Raw genomic sequence first — 24,461 nt, forward strand, 5'->3', positions numbered from 1 at the left:
ACAAGCTGCGGGAAGGCAAAGCTGGCCCGGGGCCGGGAGCCCAGGGCGCGCTGCGGGACTCCAACCCCCGCTGCGCCAATCCTCAGGATGCTCTTGGCTTTATGAGGTTCAGTTACCCGCGAGTCCTCCATTAACACCTCCTCTGATTATTGAGAGGCTGGAGGGGCGGAACGCAGCTCAGAGCGTGTCTGTGGGCACCGGCCCGCGTCGGTGCCCTCTGCCCACCCCTGCCTCCTCCCCCTCGCGATTTGGAAGCATAAACAGAAAATAAAAGACAGGTGGAGAGAGCTGAGGGTCAGAGGTGAGGGATTCAGATCAATTCAGAGAGAAAGGAAAAGGAGGAAAAAAATTGCATCCAAAGATTTATGTATTTATTTGGATTAACAGAGGGACGGACGGCGAGACGCTGGGACTCGTCCGCACCTCTGGCCGCCGCCTCCCGCCCTTCGAATCGAGCTCAGTTTTGGAAGGAGACATCTGACATCTGGACCTTAAGGTAAGATCTCCGTGGGGCTTGCCTGGTCGCAGCAGTTTTCTGCCCTCGGACGGCGGGGAGCCCTGGGCGCGTCCTGTGATCCTGCCCGGGGAAGCTCGGGATCCGCTCCCGACGGCGTCCTTGCCCGAGGTCTCCGGGGGGAGCGGCGCCCGTGCGCCCACCCGGCGGGAGGAGGGGCCTGGGGACCCGGGCCGCACCGCCGGCTGACGCGCTGCTTTTTTCTGCCAGTGCAACCACCATCACGGCGTGATCAAGCCCCTTTGCTCCAAGAATGCTGAACGGTACCACTCTGGAGGCAGGTGAGTTACATCCCAGGTTCCTTCTCATTTCTCTGCCCCTTGGGCTAGTGGCGCGTCATGTGAAGGTGTGTGTGCTTGTGTGGATACGCGTGTGCGCGCCTTGGTTGGGTGGAACCTAGCGGGTGTGTGTGTTTGTCTTAAAAATTAAGCGGCGCTCCGTAGGCTGGCAAATACACAGTCTCCTGATAGGCAGGATTCCTGAAATCTGCGTTTCTGTCCCTTTGCCTTTCTCTTGAATGTCTTTGACATTCCTCAGGATCCGGAATCTGGGGCACCAGGCACGGCCCAGGCAGAGGTCACATTGCCATGAGCCTTAAGTAGTCAGTGGCGTGAGGAAGGCGCTCCGGGCCCTGCCGGAGCTGCTGGGGGTGTCTCCTCCTTGGAAGGGATGGAAGGGGGCAGAGAAGACACCGTTTCTCACTCGTGTAGGGCTTCACTGCAACCTGGTTTCACGCACATTTTTTTTTGTTCAGTCCTAACCCAGCGCAGCCGTTTCTGCGCGTGATCTCAGCGGACGCAGTGCGGGACTTCTCCCTTTATTTCTGGGGGGCTGAGGGCCGGCGGCGCAGCCATCTCAGGTAAAAGGGTTTCAGATTCCAGAGGCGCGGTGTTCTAGACTTGGCAGCTGCTCCGTTGGAGAATAATCCAGGGGCTGTGGGGCACGGAGGTTTGAAGGGAGGCTTTGCAGGCGCAGAGGGTGCGCGTGGGCACAGAGTCCGCGGAAGAGCAGGGCCCTGGCCAGGGAGACGCGCGTGCGAGAGGCTGGCAAGCGTGCGCAGCTAAGGCACCGCCACGACTCCCCTTTCCAGGCAGCAGAGCGCCCTCAGCCCCAGCTCTGCTTGGTTCACTCCCATTTGTCTTGAGGGCCCCCCCCTGGTAGGACTGAATCAGAAGTGCGCCCTCGTGGCAGCGCCAGTGTGGACCTGCCAAATTCCGTGTTGGGGGAATGTTTGCACATAGAGAATCTGTCTCCAACGTCAAGAAAGAGGTCCCAGGGCCTCCTGGCCGTCTCTCGCCTTCCACCCAGCGCATCCCCGGCCAGGTGGCCCGTGCAGAGCCCATGGTTCCCAGCCCCCAGGACGACGCTGACTCCCTCATTGGACCTTGGGGTGCTCACGACAATGACAAAAGCTGGTCATTGTTTCAAGAGCTGCACCCTTCAGACCAAAGGGGCTCCTCAACCAGCTTAATAGGGTGCAGAGGAACGGTGACCCCTTGCCCTTTAAAGGGCAAACTCAGAAGCACAAGATCATGACCTCTAAAATACAGGTCTAAAGAGTCACCTATGCTCTCAAGTGATGCACATTTTGCTGGTTATTTTCCTCTCTGGAACCTCAAGTCTCCGCTGCCACCCTGGAGAGTTCGACTGGCCCCGTCCCTTTGCCCAGATGGACCTTCCTGAGCTGGGGACAACTCTTTGACCTTCATAGAGATCCTGGGATCCTGAACTCTCACTCCCAACTCCTCTGCTCCACTGGAGCCCAGCTGCCTGCTTTCCTGAAATCGGCAACAGTAGCAGGGTGGGTGCCGTCAGAACAGAAAGGAAAGAGAGCTTAGGTGGATTGCTCATGCTCAGCTGTGAGAGAGGGCAAGCCTAGGCCAAGGATCTGCCCTATTACTCTTAGTACAGCTTTGAATTTGGAGGGGAGACCTGAAACCTATTCCTGGAGCGTGCAGAGTGACCCTGTGCACCTGCCCATTGAGGGAGGTGGGGGCTCAGCTGCAGGAGCTGAAAAAGTGAACACTCTAACTTTTACAGAACACTTGCAGGTCATTCAGCTGGGAGCTGGCAGAAGGGGGAATGTTTTTTTGTCCAGGGCCGCCAGGCTCCGGCCCCTTGCCAGAGAGGTGAAAGGAGGCAGAGCTAAAAGACACTCTCCTTATTTAAAGACCTTTGAGAATTGGGGTGGGGTGGGAGGCTCTTAGGCAATCTCTCAGGGCTGCTAGACAGAAAGAAGTCACACCCAATTCTTGGGGCACTCCCCGCCCCCCAGTGGGCTTCCTTCACAGGAACTATGAGAGGAGGCAGGGCTAGAAGGATGGGGAGCTGTTTCTACAGAACTGACAAGGACCTCCCAAACTCCAGCAGGCCCCTGGCACCACCCTCAGCCTTCTGCACACTTCCTGCATCCCCTGAGAGGGAAGAAACTTGGCAATGCTGGCACTGGGTGCAGAAACTTAAAACCTGAGTTTTATAAGAAGGAGCAGGCGTAGCTGGGATTCAGCTCTGAAGCTGACTGCAGAAAGTGCTCTGCCTGCTGTACTTGGTAGATGATTAACAGGTATATGTGGAATAGATGAGCAAACGAATGGTTGGAGGGCTCACAGGGGTTCAGTGCTTGGCTTCCCTGGGGCTCTCCACAAAGTTCTGTTTTTTACCTGGACTACATTTTTCCTTCCTGTAGTCTCCAAAGTTTTATCTCTTGCTAGGAGGGAGTGGTATTCTTGGGTTCTTTGTTGTTGTTTTTGCTGAGCTGGACTAAAATCCAACAGCAATCAACCCTAATTCCAAATGCCCAGTTTGGTGTAGGGGGGAGGGTTTAGTGCAGAAACTAGACAAAGTGGGTTGAGGTCCTCAGTTCACTTTTTGCTTAGAGCTTTCTCGGGTTACTCGATGTTCTCAGAGACCCCTCCTCCTCCTCCTCCTCTTCCTGGGCTCCGAGTCAGCCTAGGGCTGACTGGCGCGAGGGCAATCTGCCCCTTTGTGAGAGGACCTGCTGTCTCTGAAAGGACTGCTGCCCCCAGCCCCTCCTCGGAGCCCTTCTCGCGTGCACGTGTGTTTGAAAAGCTCATTGATTTCCATCCAAAGGGGCTAATTACATTACTTACAGTAAATAGCAGTCCTGCTGTCAGGTGGGGCTGCCAAAGTGTGTGCGGGGAATCTCCAGCTTAGTTCACTTGATTGGCTTCATTTTTGTGTGAAATTGTGTTTTACGAGCTGTATTCTGGCACCCGGAGGACCTGATCAGCGTCCAGTCTGCAAATAACATTATTTTTGACCCTGAGAAAAAAGGAGGGGAACAGTGGAGTCTTGAGTTCCAGGGAAGAGGCGACTCCCCCGGCAGCCTCCGAAGGCGACGCTCCAGGCAGGAAGTCGGGCTGCTGCACCGGGGGCTGCTCCCGCGTCCTTCCTTCTCCCTCTTCCATTTCCTTCCTCCCTCCTCTCCGCTCATTCTCTCCCTTCCTTTTTTCTTCCCTTCTTCCTCCTTCCCTCCCTTCATCTTTCCAGATTTGGCCGCAGTTCCAGGCAGGCTCCCCCGGGCCGAGGGAAGCGGGTCGGCGGCGCGGGCTCCTCCGGGTACCCGGGACGGTCGGGGACGCGGGCCCGGCGGTTCCCGGAGTCTGCGGGCCGCGGGGGGAAGCACAGGGGACCCGGGGTCCTCCCGCTGGGTGAAGCCGGGCTGGTTCCCGCCGCCGCGCCCCGCTTCGGGCCGCCAGGGGGGCTCTGAGCATCTGAATGAATCGACAATATCAGAGTATTGTGGACACTTTTAATGGGGCCAGGGAGGGGCCGGAGCCAAGAGGAACAGAGGGCGACGGAACAAACCCGCCCCTTGTGAGGGGAAGGTCTGCCACTCTGCTCGTCCGTTCTCACCTTCCCTGCCCCCCAGCGAAGAACCCCTTTCTCACCCCCCGAGTGTGCAGGGGCGTCCACTTTTACAAGCCCCCCGTCCCGCGGGGGCAGCGGGGGCAGCCTGCGAGGGGCCGGCGCCCAGTCTCGGGGGGCGGCGCCCAGTTCCCCGGGAGCCCCGAGCCACAGCCCACGTCGGCAAGTTTCAGATGGGACATTGGAGTCCCCCGCAGTTTCCCTTCAACCCGAATTGTGGAAGAATAAACCTCCCCATGGTCAGGGGTCAGTTTGCATACTGGAGCGTACACGTCCACACCCTGTCCTCTACACTCTAATTTTCTCGAAAATCTTTTTGCAAAAAGTAACCCTCAGCAACGTAGGCTTTCCAAATGCTCTTTCCACTTCGGAGGAAGCTCCAGAGCCCAGTAGGGCCGTGGTTTCTGGGGGAGGCGAGGCAGGGATGAACTGTCAGCTGCTTTTAAAAAGCGGGTTGAGGAACGAGCATTATCTTCTCTTCAGTGAAGTGCTTAATTCCCACCCAATATTTATGCATTTCAGGTGATAATACCGTAGGCTGGGCATGAAAAAGTCCACAAGGAGGAAACCCAAAGTTTGGAGCTGATAGTCCGTGTGCCCTGTGCCAGGGTGTGATCTTGAACTCAGATCAAATAGGCCGCTCTCTAGGCCTCCCGCGGCAGGGCGGGGACAGTAAGGTCTCCTTTTCCCCTTTAAAACATGACTGCTGGGAACTCTTGCAAGGATATGTGGTTGTGTGTGTGTGTGCGTGTGCGTGTGTGTGTGTGTGTGTTGCGGGGAGGTAAATGCCCCCTCCTACTACCTCCCCCTTCTCTGTTCCCCCCACCCCTTTGTAATGTTTGTCCCCGCTTGCCCATCACCAGGGGGTTGAGAGGAGTATGACAGGTCTTTGTTGTCTGAATAAAAATCCGTGGCAGCTCCGGGGAGAGAACTCCTCCTACTAGATTATCAAAAATGGGCTGGCTTTAGTCTCTTAACAAATTGGACACAGCTCTGGCAGGAGCAGTCCCCAACCCAACCTACCGGCGCTGGGAACTCGCACGCAGCCAGGGACCGCTGAAAATAGCGCTTCTTTTTCTTTCTTTGTGTTCAAAACTATTTTCTTTCTTCACCAGATTTTGTTTTCCTCCCCCCGCTGCAGTTGTTTCCCATTAGTAACTCGATCTCTCGGAGCAGTAAGATTCGCCTCCTCCGCCTCCTTCCCCTCCGCCCGTGTGTGTTTGTTTTCTGCACGTCTCCTTCAGGGAGCCGCCGGGGCTTTTCTGCTTCCCCCGCTTTTTAGCGTTTCCCCCGCAAGCAGACCGATTTCCACCGCGTCTGCCCCTTCCTTCTCCTCTCTCCCTCCTGCCCTCGGTCCCGAGCGTGTCGCGCTCCCGCAGCCCCTCCGCGACGTCCCTCGGATGAGCCGAGCGCCCCGGGCGTGTGTATGGAAATAGTGGGGTGCCGGGCAGAAGACAACGCGTGTCCTTTCCGCCCCTCAGCCATGCTCTTCCACGGGATCTCCGGAGGCCACATCCAGGGGATCATGGAGGAGATGGAGCGCAGATCCAAGACCGAGGCCCGCCTGGCCAAAGGCGCCCAGCTCAACGGCCGCGACGCGGTAAGGAAGGGCTCGGCCGCGGCGGCACCGGCCCCGCGCGCCCCGCAAGCCCAGCTCGATTCCCCGGCGGCGGGGGTGAGGGGTGGAGGGTCGCAGGGACGTCCGCTTGAGGCCGGCGGGTGGGTTTTCTCCCGTCGGCGCTAGGTCTGTGAGGCTGAGAAGCAGCCCCCATTCTGACTTGCCTGCACTACCGAGACCCCGAGCTCGCTGCCCTTAACCACAGCCGTTCCCGAGCGAGCAGGGCGAGCCGGGGGTGGGAGGAGGAGTTGTTCTCGTCTACAAACCCAAAACTCCGGTCTCCAGTCTCCCTAGATGCTGGGATGCCTCCCCTGCGAGGGCCGGCAGCCCGAGGGCAGGCTGCGCGCCGCGGAGGCGCCCGGGCCGCGCTGGAGCCGGCTGGCCTTGGTCTCTGGGCCCGATGGCCGGACCTTTGCAGCAGACGCGCTGGGCCGCCCCCGGTTCTCCAGATGCTCCTGGCTCGGCGCCGCTAACCCAGAGATTGTCCGGGCCTCTGGCGTCCGGGTTCAGTCTCCCTACGGCACAGGACTGCGTTTGGTTCTGGGCCAGGCGGGTGTCATGCATGTGCAGGGGAGCGGAGGCACCAGTCCAAACGCAAGAACTTTCTAACCTTTAAAAGATCGAATCAGCTACTACTGTTACTACTATTTACAGTAAAAGTCGAGTCCTCTTAATGAAGAAAACCAATTAGGAATCTAAATCCTTCCCTTTCCTTCTTACCAGCGGGAGGGGGAAAACTACAGAGGTCTCCGGAAATGATTTCAGCTACACAGAGCTGTGTGGGTCCTTTGGTGTCACCCCGGGAACTGGGCTCCGACTAATCCGAGGCTGCTCTCGCCGGCTCAGCGGCGTTTCGGGTCCTGCCAAGTAGCCCAGTCGGTGGACGTGTCTACGTTTGCAGCATTAACCCATCGCGGGCCCTGGTCGGAGTAAAGGACTAAACTTTACTTTTCCAGGCCCGCCAAAGTTTTGAGGGGAAGTCCAACCCATTTCTGCTAGTCTTGAGGAAAATGTCCAGCGGTTAACTTCTTTTTCCCATTTGTGGTTATCCTGTTTAAAAATAAAAAAAAGCAGCAACCCAAATCCAAATTTCGCAGCGGAAATGGGCTCATCAAGGTGAAGTTTACCATCCTTGGTCGCGTCAGTGGGGACCCAGGTGCTAAGGTTAACCTGGGCACTAAACAGATTTGCAGGACAAAGACCTCCGTGCGTATTTTGACGCCAGAAAAGAGGGACTGTACAGAGGGGACCGGACAACGGATCCTGTTTGGGAACAGCCACTTTGCACCCTTGCTGGGGTGAAAAGACTAATAGCCCTGAAAATTAGGGAACAGCAGAATATGTCAAACATACCTTAATTAAAGCAATGTCAACTAAGGTATGAACACAAGTATAATAATCTCTGTTTTGCTTTGCATTTCAACGCTGCTTATAAGAATTTAGAGAAATAGAATTGTAACACTGTTGGTTCAAAAAAAAAATCTGTGCTAGTTCAGATTTCCTTTCCACTCCCCAGTAATTCCCGTTCTTTTATTTTGTGTGTGTTGAAAGCCACAATTTTTAGCTCGTAAGTATTTGAATTCTGAACACCCACCGAACTATAGTCAATACGCTCCCAGTCCTTTTAAAGCGAGGCTCAGGATGGCTGGGACGTCTTTAGGTTAGTAGTTTAGGGAGGACGCCTTCTCGGGATAAGGCAGACGCGGAATAAAGGGAACGAGCCGCAAATGTCCCCCCCACCCCGCCTCCGCCACCCCCAGGTTTGCCTTCGCGCTACGGCCCGGGCCCGCCGGGCCCCCTGCAAGCGCGGGGCTCGCTCCGCCGGGGGACGGGAACCCGCGTGGGGCGGCGCCGGCGCCCCAGCCTCGCAGCGTGCTTGCTTTGCAGGGCATGCCCCCGCTCAGCCCGGAGAAGCCCGCCCTGTGCGCCGGCTGTGGGGGCAAGATCTCGGACAGGTACTACCTGCTGGCCGTGGACAAACAGTGGCATCTGAGGTGCCTGAAGTGCTGTGAATGTAAGCTGGCCCTCGAGTCCGAGCTCACCTGCTTCGCCAAGGACGGCAGCATTTACTGCAAGGAGGATTACTACAGGTACTCCCCGCCCCCCCTTCTCACGGCCCGGTACACCTGCCGGGCCACCTACCCGGGCCTGGAGTCCCCTCTTGGCTCCCCTATCTTTTGCCCCTTCAGGGTCCCGTTGTCATTTCCGCAGGGAGACCCAGGGCACACGCCTTCTAGCTGCAGTGCCCGGCGGCGGCGGGGCTGGGGGGCGCGACGCCGAGGTGTGGGGCGCGATCGGTGAGCACCGCGTGCTCCGGCCCCGCGCGGCCCGGCTGGCAGAACCCGGGGAAATGCTGGAAGAGTAAACAGATGTGTCTCCGTCACCCGAGACTCGATCCGTTTATTTATTTATTTTTTTCTCCATTTTTCCGCTTACTACGAACTGGGCAAGTTCCATGCCTTGGAACTGAAGTGGGGGCCCGGGCAGGAGCACCTGGGTGTTAGGGGGTTCGCGGGAGGCAGGAGACCTTGCAGATAACGATGAAAAGGACTCAATGCCCTTGCGGAAACCAAAGCCACTTAGTTCCGAGTTCCTTTACCGCCAGTTAGAACCGTGTCCGCCAGACTCTCAGCGACGAGCATCTCTGACTCTTCCCAGTCGCATTTCGGGACGGGAAAGACAGAGCCCGGCGCAGGTGACCCAGCCCCGCCCGCGGCCTGAGCGCGAGAGGCGGGTAAAGAAGAATACACTTTCCTCTGCAAACCCGGCATTTTCTAAGGCTGTGTCCAGAAGCTTCCCCGCACACTCACACATCCAGGAATAACAATACCTTCCTCCGTTTATAGAATAGTTTCTAATCGATTAAGCGTTTTCAATTGGCGTCACAATTACGCGCGCTGTTAGCGAGCCCAGGTTTGTTTGCTTAGTGTTTTGTTTTGTTTTTGTTTTTAATCTTCACTTTACAGAAAAGGAAATGGAGGCCCAGTTGCCCGGTTCTTCTGACTTTAATGCAAGGGATTTTTCTTTTCTTATCTTTTCTTTTGGGTCTTGGTCACCAGAACAGGTCAACGAGCAAATAAAATTGATGCCTAAATGGGCCCCACGTCCTGTCCTCCCGGAGCCTTCCCAGGTCGCAGTCTTGGGCCACTGCAGACCAAGCCCCATATCGCGGGTGGGAGATGGCTCTGTCTTGCTTCCACCAGCGCCCTGACTCGACTGTTTCCTTCCAGAAGGTTCTCTGTGCAGAGATGTGCCCGCTGCCACCTTGGCATCTCCGCCTCCGAGATGGTCATGCGCGCCCGAGACTCCGTCTACCACCTGAGCTGCTTCACCTGCTCCACCTGCAACAAGACTCTGACCACGGGCGACCACTTCGGCATGAAGGACAGCCTGGTGTACTGCCGCGCGCACTTCGAGACCCTGCTGCAGGGCGAGTACCCGCCGCCGCTGAGCTACACGGAGCTGGCGGCCAAGAGCGGCGGCCTGGCCCTGCCCTACTTCAACGGCGCCGGCACCGTGCAGAAGGGGCGGCCCCGGAAGCGGAAGAGCCCGGCCCTGGGGGTGGACATCGTCAATTACAACTCAGGTGGGCCCCGCGCCCCCGCGGCCCGGCCTCGGCGGCCCCAGGAGGATTCTAGAGCTCCTGTCCCACCCGAGGTCTTGCAGCGGGAGGGGGCTTTGCCCGGCGCCCCCCGTCCTCCCAGCTCCCGCGCCCTCCGCAGGAAAGGAGGGAGGGGCCGGAGGGGGAGGGGAGGGGACGGGGAGGCAGGGACAACGCTGTATTTAGGTTGTGGCGAGAAACACATTCATAACCACGGGGCTGCAGTGACTTCCCCCAACAGCCTGAGCCAAATCCTTGCTGCCCATTAGTTAATGAGCCCATTAGTTTCTGGCTCCCAGTTGGAGCAAAACAGCCCCAGGGCAATTCCTTTGTGGAAGCCAAATTATAGATCCTGGAGGAGGGTTTCCTAAATCCTGAAGGAAAAAAAAAAAATCTTCAGAGCCCAACCTCAGTCTGTCTAGAGGGGGCAGAGGCTGTGGTCAGCAGCCTGAAGTTAATCAGGAACACAGTTGGCAAGAGTGTTGAAAACCTAATCCCTGATCTTGGCCAACAGCAGCTGTAGGGGTGGGAATCGTTCTGCACAGCTGAGCTGGCCTGTGTCTCCCCCAAATCGGAGTGTCCGTCCAGCGGCTCATTCTCTGTGCGATAGACCTGCCAGACGTGCAGACCCTGCCAGCTGAGAGAGCTCCAGGTCAGGCCCCCTGAGGAGGCTTAGCGCTGTCTCAGGCTGCTCTTCTGTCCTCCACCAACCTTCTCTCCAAATTAAAACCAAAAGGCAGGCACGGACCGAGAGCATACTTTCTTTCTTGCTTTGGGGACACACCTATCACTTATCAATGTCTTTCACATGCATCAATTTCCCATTGTTGGTAGCCTGCCCCCTGCCCCATCCCCCAGGTGAGGATGGTGACAGGCCCTGCAGACCATAATCTCACTCTGAGCAGGACAGAAGCTCTTCTTGCAAGTACTAGCCACTGGAAAAGGGGGTTCAGAAAGCCCTGGATAACTCTTGGGGAGCCTAAGGACTTTAACTGCTCTGACTTCTTCCAATGTCCTGGCCCAGGCTTGGCCGGGAACCTCAGCGAGCAGGAGAGTCTGGGAAGGGCAGGTCATTCTGTTGGAAGGGACCTTGGGAACCATATCGTGGCAACCTCACTGTTACCATGAGCGCCCCAGATAGCAAGGGTGGGCAGCCGGAGCAGGGATCTTGCCTGTTGTTCTCGTCCAGTCCCCAGTGCCTGGCATGTGCCTGACATTGTGGCTCAGTGGTAAAGGAGCAGTGTCCAGCCCGTTAAGTGATTTGGTCAAGGTCATAGCCAGTGTGCGTGTGGAACTGAGAGTCCTGCTCTGAGCTGAGAGCTTCCAAGGGAAGCCACGCAGGCTGGGTGGGCGTCCCCAGACTCCTGCTGGGCTCTCTCCCGGGGTTCTCGGCGGCGGCAGATCTAACTCAGGAGGGACAGGCAGTTCTGGGCAGGCGCAGTGGCAACGGGCAGGGTTGCAGGGAGGATGGGGACTGGGGAGCCCAGTGCTGGCTGCCCTTGTCCCTGGGAGGTTCATGCCATGTCGCTGGACAACAGGAAGTGCACTGGCTGGCTCACTGGGGACCCCGCCAGGTGGGCCTGTGTCGGGGCAGCCGCACAGCGCTGGCTTTGCCAACTCTGGGTGTCGAGCTGCGCCCTGGCCCTCGCCCCGCGCGCTGGCTTCATCTCCTTTGATGCGTGGTCGCGGGGGCAGGGCAGGCAGCCCACTAATTGTTCTTTATTAATAGAAGATGACATCGGAATCTCGAGCCACTCATCAAGGCCCTACTGCCCTAATGAGAGAGAGAGAAGGAGAGAGAGAGGGAAAGCAACACATATGTAACTAGCGAGTTTTTGGGAGAGAGGGAATCTCTCCGCTGGGATAAAGTCCACAAGGGTGGAGATTTCTAGCCAAAAGGCAACAATCCTGGCCTTTTACGTGTTTATTTAATCTAATTAGCTAAATTTGATTTCACCTTGGATCTTACTTTATGTTACAAAGACCCAAGGAGCCCTGAAAACAGAATTTAGCTTCTGTTACTTCTCTGCAGAGAACTAGAAAGTACAAATCGGTTTCTTAAAAATAATGAAAATCTCTTTCTGAGCTACTTATTGCTGCTACGAATTGTTGAGAAGGTCGATGTCCTGCTCCCGAAGGAGGGAAAAGTGGCTGAGGCCCCCTTAACCCAAGGACTTTGTATATCACTCACTGCAAACTGGATGCCTCTCAGTGGGCTTCCACTCCATCCTTTGTGGACTTCACCCAGAGATACGAATAAATAGAGTGTGTGTATATGTGTGTGTGTGTGTGTGTGTGTGTATTTAAAGATTAGGTGAAAATAATCTAGATTAACTGGTTTAAAGATGCCTGACCAGAAATCAGCCCATTATTTAAAAAAGTGTTTATGAGTTGAATGCTAGTTTGTTACAAAACTAGTAAAAGAAACCCTTCAGTAAATTAAAAACATATCAAACTGTAGAAAATAAAATGGACCCACAATTTTAAATATTTTAGTCTTCTTTGGATTTTATGTTGCCATCTCTGCTTTAAATGTAAACAAGTGTCATAAAGGGTAATGTTGATACTAAATCAAGTATAATTTACGCAGTGATATGTTTTTTAAAATGCACAGAGAGCATGTTTATGATTTAAAGACTCTCAGAGAAGATGTGAAACTTGGCAAAGGTCAGTTAGTGCTGGACCTAAGGCAAATGCCTTTTAGTGAGAATATTCTTAATTTAGTTTATACCTCTGTGCAAATTAATCAGGCAGATATTTAAGAAAGAGACATGGGAAGTTTATCTGAAACGCTGGATTGAAATAAGACCCTCTGGAGGTGAAAAGAAGATGTAGTTTGGGAGAGGCAGATCCTGTTTGGGTAATTTAGCATTAATTGAGAGGCCAAATTTTTGCCATTTCTCAAAATCTCTTTTCCTTGGGTTCTTTCTTCCCATTCAGGCTTCAGGCTCCTGGTTGTTAAACTAGCCTGGCACTGACCCCTAGTGGTCTTCTAGGGACCAGTGAATTCTCAGCAGGCTGCGCACATTCACAACAGAGAGACTGACTTTGGGATAGGTGACTGACTATCTCCTATGTGAAAATAAAATATTTAGATCTTCTTACTATATCATACCAGATGTGTACTTACAGATAGATGTTTAAGACAATTTTAAGAATTATTTCATCGCATAATTTGGGGAGAAAAGACCCCTATGGTTTTAGAAATAGACCCGAGGAAACACAATAATTTGCAAGTTTACTTAATTCATTTGTAGTTAAATGGAAATAATGTAGGATAATGCACTGAGTTACTCTGTAGAAGAAATAGATTTCCCTCTCAAGTCGCATAATGTGTGATAACATGGTCACAGGAAAATCACAAACAGTGCTGTTAAATAAAAATCTGACAACCTATCTCCTCACACATTGAAGTGTGTACTTTATGTAGAAATGAGGCCTATAATTGTATTTAATGCACTCAAATGCTCTGCTGAGTTTTAAATCCAGCAATAATGGATACAGAGTCCATATTCAAGGGAGCAATTTCATTTTCATCAAATAGTACTACAATTATTTTTCATAAATTTCATTTTAAGAATTAGTGATTATATAGTTAGGTTGGGAATCACATTCATTTATAAAAAGTATCACTTTGAGGGGCGAATGGCTAAGGGCATTACGTCTTCTAAGTGTAATACTCACTTTGATGTGTTGTTCAGGAAAAGTTACATGTTAGTCACATATGATAGGAATGAAATCTTATTTGAAGAAGCCTCCAGTGACTAACATGTGCTTCTCTGACCACTTTGTTGTGTGCATGTTTATACTCTCGTTGGGAAATATAGCTCAGTTTACTGGAGACAAGTATAGTTTTACAGTAGGTCATAGAGATGCTATTTCATCCATTCGAGGATATGAAAGTGCAATTCTGTAGAATATTTGAACTTGACATAGCCCCACTGGGATGAAATAGGATAAAATGTAAAGTATACTCTCTGTGTTATCTCTGGGCATATGGTTACTTTTTCTGGTGGAATTTAAGAAGCCTAATGTTCAACATTTGAATGTATACCTCACTTGGATTCCACTTCAAGTTGATTAAATTTGGCATTAATATTCACTTGTAATTTTACTGAAGAACAAAAGATTCAAAATCTTGACTGAATGCTTCTTGAGCTCCTGACCCTGTGTTTGACTCAGGGGATCCAAAGGTGAATATGATATAGTCTTTTCCCCCAATGACCTTACCTGCTCTTTTGCCAAGTATGTTCTTCTATGTGTCTTATGGAAATACAAACAAAGGAGACATTAGTTCATGCCTAATCTTTTTACATTGGGAGGAATTTCCTGTTAAATGAGTTTTGTGTATGGCTGACCTCTTGGTTGATGACTCTAAAACTTCTCTGTTTCTATAAATATGCAATTTGCTGAATATTTTTTAAAAAGTAATTCTAACCAGAGCATAGCAGGCAGACAATATTTTATCAAGCAGAATGGAAGGCCTCATATCAAGGGATGCCTCACTTTTTTTTAAGATTCAAGTTTCTTCCCCTTAAATGACATGAGCAGGTTGACTTTCTATCTGCTATTACAATGCACTAAAATGCAGGATGATTGGATCTGAATATACATCTGAAGAAAGGATTTAAAGAAAATAATGGCCATGCCCTTTAATTTGTGAAGGTGGCTGATTCAGTAAATATTTAGCACAATATTTTCATTTGTAATTATATTTCCTATCCAGAGCCAGGAGATTATTGGAAATGACCTTTTAAGTATGCAGCCTTACATCCTAGGGACGATGACTTTCTGGCTGGTTTCAAAGACTGGGATTGTTTTGCCCTTGGTGCTGAGAAAGGCTTTGCAAGGGGAGAGAAAATGCCACCCTTTCTCTGCCAGGCCAGCCACGGGCACAGCTCACATTCCACTCACAAGTGTCTGGAGCAGCAGGGACTGACAGCTGCGCCTGCAAATAAGCACCTTCAGTGCCTCTTAACTGCGAGCTGTGGGGAGAGCTTCAGGCAGAAACCGAGCGAAGAGAAGTCTGGGCTCATTCCCTTTTAGAAATATTTATTAAAATCACTCCAGGGGAAAACATTTTCTTTCTGGTATAGTGCTATGATAACCAGTTATAGCTAAAAGCTCTCAAAAATAATATTCTTATGTTTACAAAACAAATTTGCAAATTCTTAATTCCCAACTTCTCCCGCTTTCCCAGCCACTTTCTTTTTCCTGTTTGAAAAAGCTCCAGGAAAAAGGCTCAAATCTGAAACTGATTTAGAGTCTTCCTTAGTTGGTAGGCTCTCAGAAACTTTCCGCCTTGAGAGAGCTGAAACATTTGCTTGCCATAGCCGTTATGACAAAAAGCAATGCCTTCAGACACTATATCTCATTCCAGAAATACAGACAAAACGTAGAGTCTCAAAGAAACTGTGTGTGAGTGTGGGCAGTGGGGGGCTGATACTCTAACTACATTAGAAAAGGGTTTCCTCTTTTGACTCTTGGAGGTCTCTCTTAGTCCCACATCATTACTTAGGGTTTGTTAATCTTCCCCAATTTTTCTAGCAACCATTAAGCAATAGAGAGGATTTAATTAATATTTTTTCTGTTACATAAACTTCAGTTGTATCCACATTATCAGACTAGTTTGGCTCACTTTGGCAATTCTTTCTTCATAATTGGGTCGAAAGCCTTTCTCGCTATTGCCTTATTATCATAGTAGCACCATAGTGCCTGCCATTGTTCCAGCTAATGCAGAAATTTCCACTGAGCAGTCGTTTGTTCACTGTCACTGCAACAGGTTGTAATGAAAACGAGGCAGACCACCTGGACCGGGACCAGCAGCCTTACCCCCCCTCTCAGAAGACCAAGCGCATGCGAACTTCCTTCAAGCACCACCAACTCCGGACCATGAAATCCTACTTCGCCATCAACCACAACCCGGATGCCAAGGACCTCAAGCAGCTTGCCCAGAAAACAGGCCTGACCAAAAGAGTTTTGCAGGTAAGACACCTTCGTCTTTGTGCAGACATCTCCCTTCCCCTTGCCAGTAAAAATAGTTCTATTCCCTGGTTAGCGTGACATGGATATTTCTTATACTGCTTCTTAGTAGTTGATCACAGTTATCTCCCTAAAGGGTACGCTGAGATGCTGCAGGGGCTTCCTGGAGGGTGCTCAGAGACCCTGAGTCTTTTTAGATGCAGCCACGTTCCCCCCACAGGTGGGGAGATGGGCCCTCCAGAGCCAGCACAACTTGCCTTACTGCTGGGTGAATGCAAGTGATGTTATTTGCAAAGCTGTGGCTCTAGAGATTTCCATGCACATTAAGTTCAGTGCACAGACTTACAAGGGACCTGCTAGCACTGTCTTGCTTCAGCAGACTCTTAGCCTCACTCACATGCTGTGACCTTCCAAATTCAGCCGGACCCTTTTTTTCAACTCCTAAAAGTACAGTTAGTGTCTCAGCAACCAGCCGGAGCAAGTATTTTCCCACCTTAACCAACCATAATTAAAAACTACATCCTGGGAGTTAGTTTTACTGTCCAATTTCTTCCTTAAGCTCATCATGCTAAGAATATACAGCTCGTGACACTATAACGGGTCGGTGTAAGTCACATGTGATCTTCTCCCGCTTCTTAATGGCAAATAGCAGGCGTCAGGCTGTCTGAGGTCTGTGGTCTGGGAGAATTTTTCCTATGTGAAGAAAACGTCCATGGGTCAGACCCTTGGATGGCTTGAAGTCTGTGTCAGGGATGTTCATTTCGCGAGTGAGTCTCACCTTGCCATACTGTCAGCGGCCCCGCTCTCTCCTCCTCCTCCTGCAAAGACAACAGGGAGGAATCAGGGGCTATTTTCCCCCCGTCTCCCTGTGCCTTCCTTTCCGCGTGTGTCCACCTGAGCATCACCTGTCTGGAGGCACCTGTTCATGCAGGGGGTGGAATATGCGCAAGGGAGAGAAAATACACCTGTAGAGTTGCTTGAATTATTCTGCTTTAAAAGAAAGAAAGAAAAAAAAGCCCCTCCCCTCCCAAGAAAAATACACAATTATATTTAAAAGGAGAGGCATATATCAAAAAAAAAAAAAAAAAGAAAGAAAGAAAGAAAATTAAAGAAAATTAAAGAAAAGGAAAAAAGAGTAAAGAAAGAACAAGAAAAAAGAGAGACAGAAAGAGACCCAAAGCTGAACCTCGGTAAAGACATCCACTGGGATTGGTTTGCAGGTTTGGTTCCAAAACGCGCGAGCCAAATTCAGAAGGAACCTTTTGCGGCAGGAGAGCGGGGGCGTCGATAAGGCGGACGGTGCGGCCCCCGCGGACGGCGGCGCGCTCAGCCCCCCCGGCGCCGCGACCACCCTAACTGACCTGACCAATCCCACTGTCCCTGTGGTGGCCGCCGTGACCTCTAGCGTGGACAGCCGCGACCCCGGGAGCCCCTCACAGACCACCCTAACGAACCTTTTCTAACATTGGTTTTTTTCTTTTTTTAAAAAAAAATTCTTCTGCTTTTTATTATTATTCTAATTATTATTATTTTATTATTTGCAAGACTTTTTTTTTTTTTCCTTCTAACCCACAAGATATTTGGGGAATAAAAAAATAACAGCTTGGTGTGTAGCATCTGCAGCCACTTGGCCAATGGGTTTACAGTATCGTCTCCTTCAAGTGAACATATTTTGTCTGCAAAGTGTATTTGCATTTTTTTTTTCTTTAATTCATTAGGTCTTTCAGTCGGGAAGGGGAGTTTTTGAATCATCCTTACAAGTGCCTCTTAAAATTGTATGTTACTTATTTCCAGAATCTCGAAGAAAAAAATAATGAGTGGTATTATGATGGGCAAATAATCATATTCCCGGTTAAATGATTAGGCTAATAAAGAACCAGATAATTAATTAAAGAGTAATTTTTAAAATCTTATAATTGTACGTGTGATTGTGGAATTTTGAAAACATTCCTTTTTTTAAATTTTAGAACTGAAAAAAAATGTTTTGAGTATTTCTATTTCTTATCTGAACTGTTAATTCAAATGAGGAATGTGATTAAACGAAAGCATTAACTATAGCAATTTTAAGTAGTATTGATTAATTAGGTGGGAAATCTCTTCCAGGAATGTGACTTTTCCTTCTCTTAGGAATGAACAACCTAAAAAACTTTTTACTTATTTGTTTTTCAACGTTTGAAAATACTTAAACTCCCTGTCTATCCATGAAAATTCCACATAGAATCTGAAATTCTATACTTTTACCCTCCTAGAGCAAAAAAACAAACAAAACAAACAAAAAACCCCCTCCCCCCAAAACCCTCTGAAACCATTCCTTCTAAATTACTTTTTTTCCCAGGGAAAATGGAAATAAGCAAAATATAATTTTTTAAGAAGTCAAAAAATTGGTATGATTTAATTAATAGCTCTAATAATTGGCTTCAGCTGTACCATCATATTGTATCTGGCATTCTATGTGAATAATGTTTTTAAAAAAACCAACCTGATAGACTAATACTAACAATGAGAATTCTTTTGTTTTGTTTTGTTTTTATTTTGGCACAGGTTGACTTAATGTGTCAAAAAAACCCTTTTCTGACATTAGAGATTTGAGGTTATTAGTCTTAAAGTAGAAAAACTCAGAAGCCTTGTGGATGCTGATCTGAATATATTTCCTAGTTTACAGTAGCATTTTTTTTTCTTTAATTTAAGCTAAAATCTTAATGGTCTGGGCAGTGGTGAATGTTCATCTATATGCTTCTGTTGTAGTTAAATATCAATTAGATTGTGGATTTCCTAAACAAAATAAAAAAGAAGTCAAGATATATGTCTTGCTTTAGTGGATTGTTAAGAATAACTTTGCACATATTCTCCACTTCTTGGACCCCTTAAATCTCCTCTGGTGGTCTGAGTGGCTATTTAATAGATTTTAAAGGTGTCCTTCTGGCTGTATAAATGTGTGGTTACATATTGACAGTTCACTGCCCACATTAAAGTGCATTATTGTAACTTTTGCTCAGGGTCTTTAGAAAATTAGCACAGAAAGTAGCTTATTTTTTAAAAAAAGATGATGGAAGATAAGTTAACACTGTAACAGAAGAAAGGTGTGATTGCCATTATATATTTAGGAAGTGTGGTTATCATCTTATATGGACCTTAAATCTTGACTTTTCATATTTCTATTACACTTTGGGCATTTACCACTAACCAGACCAAACAACCTTGGTAAGGCTGAGATCTTATTAATACAGTTTTACAGGTAAAATATTGACACTTATAAATTTTGTTCTTTGACAGAACAATATATGGTACTATAGATCTACTTTATTAAGTAGACTAATTATAACTCAGTTCTCCTATGTGCCTTATGATATAACTTGGAAGTAAGTTTGTGAAAAATCAGGATATATGTGTTGTTTGTTAAATTAACTGTTTGAAGCCCTTTTGACACCTCACTAGTTTTGTACTGTTTCACCTCTTATTTCTGAAACTCTTTTTATGGTGTATCCTGTTAGAGGGACAAACATGTCATAGAAAGCAGTTGTGCACTCTTTCAAATATAGTTGATGAATTCAATAATCTTATATATTGAGCTTCGTGTTTATAGTACAGTAAGTGGTCTAGCAAAATTGTCCATGTTTCTTTGTTTATTGATAAATGCATTGTATAGAAACTATTTCCCCTAAATATTTATGGACCAAACAATTGTGATATATCCTATTAAATTTGTGTGAATAAACCATTTTGAATCTAAGGAGTTTTATTTCCCACCAGTTTTATTTAAGTTTTAACTGTACTAGTGTGTTTCCTCTGTCTATATGTACAAGCTGTTAAAAGGGTAATACAAAGTTAAAAAAAATATTTAAACATACAACTAGTTTTTAGATTTTCAAACTTCTGATTCATATTAAATGTACACACCGTTGCACATGCAATGTAATTCAACCTAGAATTACCTTTAACTATATTTGCTCATAATAAAAGTAATGCCCCACTGATTTGACTCAGGCCAATTTTTAGAATAAAAAAAGATAATTAGCAGATAAAGTAATTGCATGAAAAGAAAACTTAAATATGATTAAGATTTCATGTTAGGTCTATTGAGCACAAATGGATATTTGTAAATCTAAATAGAAATTGCAGACCCCTAAAAGCCAAGTTGCTCTGTAGTTAATAAATTGTCACTATGATTTTTTTCAGGGAGAACAAATCTTGGGGCATTACAGCCAAACATCCCGACGTTTGAAAATTCCCTAAAGTATTAAAAGAAGGGGAAAAGTTTGATCGGAAATCCACTGCAGTGAAGACAAAGACACTATTAGGTTATGATAATCATACATTTAAAAATTTATTGAGCCAAAAGAGAGAGAGAGAGAGAGAAAGAGAGAGAGAGAAAGAGACTTAAATGTCATTTATTGAATGTTAACAAAGTTTGTGTTCTTTATGGTGTCCAACACAAATGAAGGTTTAAAATTATGTGGTTTAAAACAAAATCAGATAAACCTTGTATAAACCAGAGCAACCTGACAGTAATATGCCCACCCCATATTTGAAGAAAATTATTACTGAAAAAAATTCCACACATTTGTCAAGCACAGATAATTGTAAAATAAAGTCCAAAAACATTCATTTCACCTGCTTGCTAATGTGTATTAGTCCTGTTAATGGCATTTTCCAATTGTAAATTCAAAGAAAAGCTATCACTCATTTAAGAGTATAGGGATCAAAATCCAGTACTTTTAGTATCATTGTTTATTACTTCCTTTTTAAACAGAAATCTCTGCATGCACATCTGTCACCTCTAGTGTACATCTCTGTATGATGACTTATCTTTGCTGTTTCTTGTATGATAAATAGCTTTCACTAATAAACATTTTATTTGATGCAAACATAGTTAACTTTATGTTAAATACACTGTTGAAATTAATTTTGAGCACTGTCTTAAAGAGGCAGCACAGTACATTTACAACTTGCTGTGAAAAAATCTAAACAATATAGCAAGGTTAAATTTTAGTAATCAAGGATAAAATTACTTACTTGGTTTTTAACTTTTCATTACTTATTTTCATTAGTTGTATTCAATTGACACATGTATTAAAAGCAAAAACAGAGTAAACCCAAATTACAATGAAAGTAAACCTCAGAACAAACCATTGTGTAAAATCTCAGCAACTTTTTTTAGATTATTAGGGTAAAATTTATAGATCCTCTGTGAGTTTACATGTTTGCTATGCAATGAATAAATTTATGAAGTGTAGAAATATATTCTGAACTATGAAAAGATCCAATCTTTGCATGGTTCAAGTTACATATGATGATTGCAAACAAAGGACAAATGGAAAGAAAAGCAAATATTTAGGAATGAGGTTTTTTAATTGTTAAAGGGAATATCTGAAGAAAGAATTTTTTAACTATTCCTATTTAGCTGTATATCCAAAGCATATGTTAAACAAATTAACATATAAAATGCTTTCCAGAAAAATTTTCATTATGATGAAATTTTTATTATATACAAATGAACCCTATGTAAATGATGTAACTTTTATGAATGACGGACATTAAATATTTCACTTACATGTATTCTCAGAATTTTGAATGTTTTCTTAAATGCTTTCCCTTCCTGAATACTAAAAAAGAAACAATTTTTAAAAAGAGAGAGCAACTTACTAATATATATATAAAAAAAACAATGCACCATGACAAGTCTACTATTTTGAGTGATCATGAAACATGTTGGTTTTGTCAGTATGGTTTTGTCACTTGAATGTTTATGCCTCATTGAAACCTCATCCATGGCCATAGCAACTTAAGTAGATTTTCCGATACATTTCCAGCCGGTCTATTCCAACCTTTGCCCTGCAGCTTTGCCTCCTTTCCGTGTTCTGTCACCTATGGCGGTTTCATTTAGGAATATTTTGGAACCTCGCCTGGTTTCACAGGCCTTTAAATATTTGTCTGGTATGTGAAATGTGGGAAGAGACCAAAGAGGGAAAGAACATAACTGCAATTAGACATCTGAAAAAAATAATACAAATTTGAAACAGGCACATTTTTAAAAAGTAAAAGAAAGGAGCGATAATTACATGACTGGGAAGAGAAAAGGCATGTGACGCGGAGTTGGAAGGTCTCGCAGGCTCTGCTGTGACGTGCAGCCGTCTTGCAGTCTGGGCAGCTGCAGGCTCGCCCTTTGGTGTGGACTAGAAGAATGTGGACCCTTAGCTGGGAGCAAGACACAACATTCTCATGGCTTCTACCTCCCAACTGCCTGGGTTAGTCTAACTCCTGGCAAACTGATCTTGGGCGCAAAAGGCTTTACTGAGAGTTAGCGTCTGTGAGCTTTGGTTGCTCAGCCACCTTAATGCTGACTTGCATAGTGGGTAGGTTTTTGATACCTCAAATAAGGATAAAACTCCATCATAAAGGATCCAAAGCAAACGCTTTTAAAACCTTAGTGATTTTTCATCACCTGAAAAGTCAATTGCTTTATTTAACAGAATCCCAGTGGATTCTTTTATAATAACTTTTTTTTTGGAGTCAGAATTTTTTTATTAGTCACATAGAAATATCATCTCATTTTCTATTGCAGTGTGACCGCCAGGGGTGTTGTGGTGGGCAGCGTTAGAAATGGGAAGCTCCGGAGTGGAAATTTGAAGTTGTGTCATTCTAGGCTCTTAAAAGAGAATATTAGAGATAGATCATACTGTCATAAAAATAAATATAAACACCTAGTTTTGTATGGCGTTTGCTATTTCATTTTAAACTACATTATAAGCAAAGCTAGCTTTGCCTGAAGAGAGTTTGTGGACTCACCAAGTGATTCAGTACCGTTCACGTGTTCTGGTCTCTAGACACCATGGCAACACAAGGACAGCAGAACTTAGTTCGGATTGAAAAAATATCATTGAATTTTCTTTGAAACCATACATATAATTTCTGGATTGGCCTTTTGGATCTATTTTCTATTTTTAGTAATTAGGAACCAACTCTGGATATTAAATAAAAACTCTCTAATGTAAAGCCACAGTCCTTAACTTTAGAGCCATGTGAAGTTTTCTCTTTATGGTTTGTTATTGATTTTGGATATTTTTATAATACTTACTCTGCCCTTACAACATTTTTTTCCAGAAAAATATTATAATTTACCTTATTTTCAAAATAAGTTATAATTTTAAGTTAAAATATCATTTTAAATGTCCTCTGGGAAGATTTCCATTTTATTTTAGCTGGTTACATATCAAAAAAAAAAAAAAGCTCTCAAAACTAGAACTGTGCATGATACTCAAGGAAAAGTCTACAAATATTATGTAAGTAGCAATATTAGTGTCACAACTAAATTTCTTTTTAAATGTGTTGCAAAATAGATAATTTTATCTAACATCATTCCACACTTGCAACATTTCTCTGTGAATATTAATATAGTTAACCCTCCCTTATCATGTATCACATCAGTAAGTATCTCTTCCCTTGGATTATTAATTTTTGCTTCTTTGCATTACATTTTATCCTGTGCTGAAATGACAAAAAGCAAGCAAGAATAAAGATCCAGGTATTAGCCATATGTAGAAAGTTCCTGGTGTGCATTTTTGTGTATTTTTCCCTCATCTATTACTATAGAATTGTCAGGAACGTTTTTTTTTCCCTTTGGAACTTCCTGTTTACATCTTGCATGATCTTATAAATTAATCTGGAGTAACTGGATATCTTTTATGGTTATTTGAAAATAAAATTTGCTACAAATACGATGCTCCAAGTCTCTGTTGCCTCATATTATGCATGAATATATTAATTTTCCTATACTTTCATATTGAACCAGAAAATATTAACCTCAGAGGATATTTAAATTATTATTTATAACAAATACACAAAGATGAAGAAATTCAAAGATGAAATTGCCTTTACTTAATCATTCTCATTCTGCTCCTTTTCCTTTTCCAAAGCAGCAAAAATCATGAAGGGCTATTTGACATTCAAGGGCTTTGACAGCTCATATCACTGAAAGTTATGTTTGTTATTGAGTAAACTTTAATTCTATAGAGTAAATGCCCTTTATGCAATGTGATTTTTGAAAGCACAAAGGTATTTCAGGATTTCAAGCAGCTGAAGCTTGAATTGAATGAAAACATTGAATTCTACAAACAGTTTTTCAGAAGAAAAACATAGTGGAAAATAATTTTAAATATAATGTTTGTAGCATTTTACCTGATGGGCCTAGATATTGTACAGGAATTTTAAAGAACTATAAAAACCTCCAAAATGTTGTGATGTAAATAATTAAGTGATGGTATTTTTTGTAATATAAATAGAGGCAGCTTATTTTATAAATACAATTACATAGTTACCTTATTATTTGAGTGCAGATTCTGAGATCTCCTTCTGGATATTTTAATGACAAGATGTTTATATTTACAAGGGCTCTGATATAGTTCCCTGTTCAGCTTTCTTAAGTGCAGCATCTCGAGCCTGTGTGCATGTGTGTGTGTGATATTTTCTTCAGAACCCATGAAAAAATACATGTTTTTTAAGAAAGAAGGCTCATCTCTTTTAAAACCAGTTTTTAATTAAAAGAAAAATAAAAAAGCAAAATAATGGCAACTTTTCTTCAGTTGAGCTCTCGTCATTGGTCTACTTTTCTTTCAGCCTATCATAAAGCTGTGCTCCCAAAAGCATCCCTGCCAGTGCAGCAGAACTCTCACTAGGTTCTGTGTAGGTTACAGTCCTCACTGAGCTTGGCCATAACTTGGCGTTTTACTGAAATTATGTTTCTGTTTTGAACTTTTCTGTCAACAAAGTTTTGACTGATACTTATATTTCAAAATAAATAACCACAACAAAAAAGGCCATTTTTGTTGGAATGAAGAGTTTCATTTACTTCATCTATTAAA

The 24,461-nt window shown here is 45.9% G+C and overlaps 1 protein-coding gene across 4 annotated transcripts; it reads left to right on the forward strand.

Moving 5' to 3' along the window:
• Positions 1 to 767: 767 nt before the first annotated feature.
• LHX9 (LIM homeobox 9) lies at positions 768 to 20,468 on the forward strand. Of its 4 annotated transcripts, none has more exons than XM_045536021.1 (6): positions 768 to 795; positions 5,884 to 6,002; positions 7,908 to 8,110; positions 9,251 to 9,606; positions 15,404 to 15,606; positions 19,780 to 20,127. In XM_045536021.1, the coding sequence occupies exons 1-6, from the start codon at positions 768 to 770 to the stop codon at positions 19,834 to 19,836; spliced, it is 966 nt and encodes a 321-aa protein (XP_045391977.1). In that variant the 3' UTR covers positions 19,837 to 20,127. The 4 variants fall into 4 exon arrangements, with proteins under 4 accessions (XP_045391977.1, XP_045391975.1, XP_045391976.1 ...); XM_045536019.1 differs by lacking the exon at positions 19,780 to 20,127 and adding an exon at positions 16,824 to 17,066; XM_045536020.1 differs by lacking the exon at positions 768 to 795 and having other exon boundaries at positions 5,407 to 6,002; positions 19,780 to 20,468.
• Positions 20,469 to 24,461: the final 3,993 nt, after the last annotated feature.

Source organism: Lemur catta, chromosome 23, assembly GCF_020740605.2.
Source record: "Lemur catta isolate mLemCat1 chromosome 23, mLemCat1.pri, whole genome shotgun sequence".
In the NCBI taxonomy this organism is placed as follows: domain Eukaryota; kingdom Metazoa; phylum Chordata; class Mammalia; order Primates; family Lemuridae; genus Lemur; species Lemur catta.

Bases quoted from the DNA above. Each gene is read 5' to 3' on its own strand.
- LHX9 (XM_045536018.1), top strand. From the start codon at position 5,829: ATGGAAATAGTGGGGTGCCGGGCAGAAGACAACGCGTGTCCTTTCCGC. The intron at 8,111-9,250 runs GTACTCCCCGCC...GTTTCCTTCCAG, and splicing joins TGCAAGGAGGATTACTACAG to AAGGTTCTCTGTGCAGAGAT. The intron at 9,607-15,403 runs GTGGGCCCCGCG...TCACTGCAACAG, and splicing joins CATCGTCAATTACAACTCAG to GTTGTAATGAAAACGAGGCA.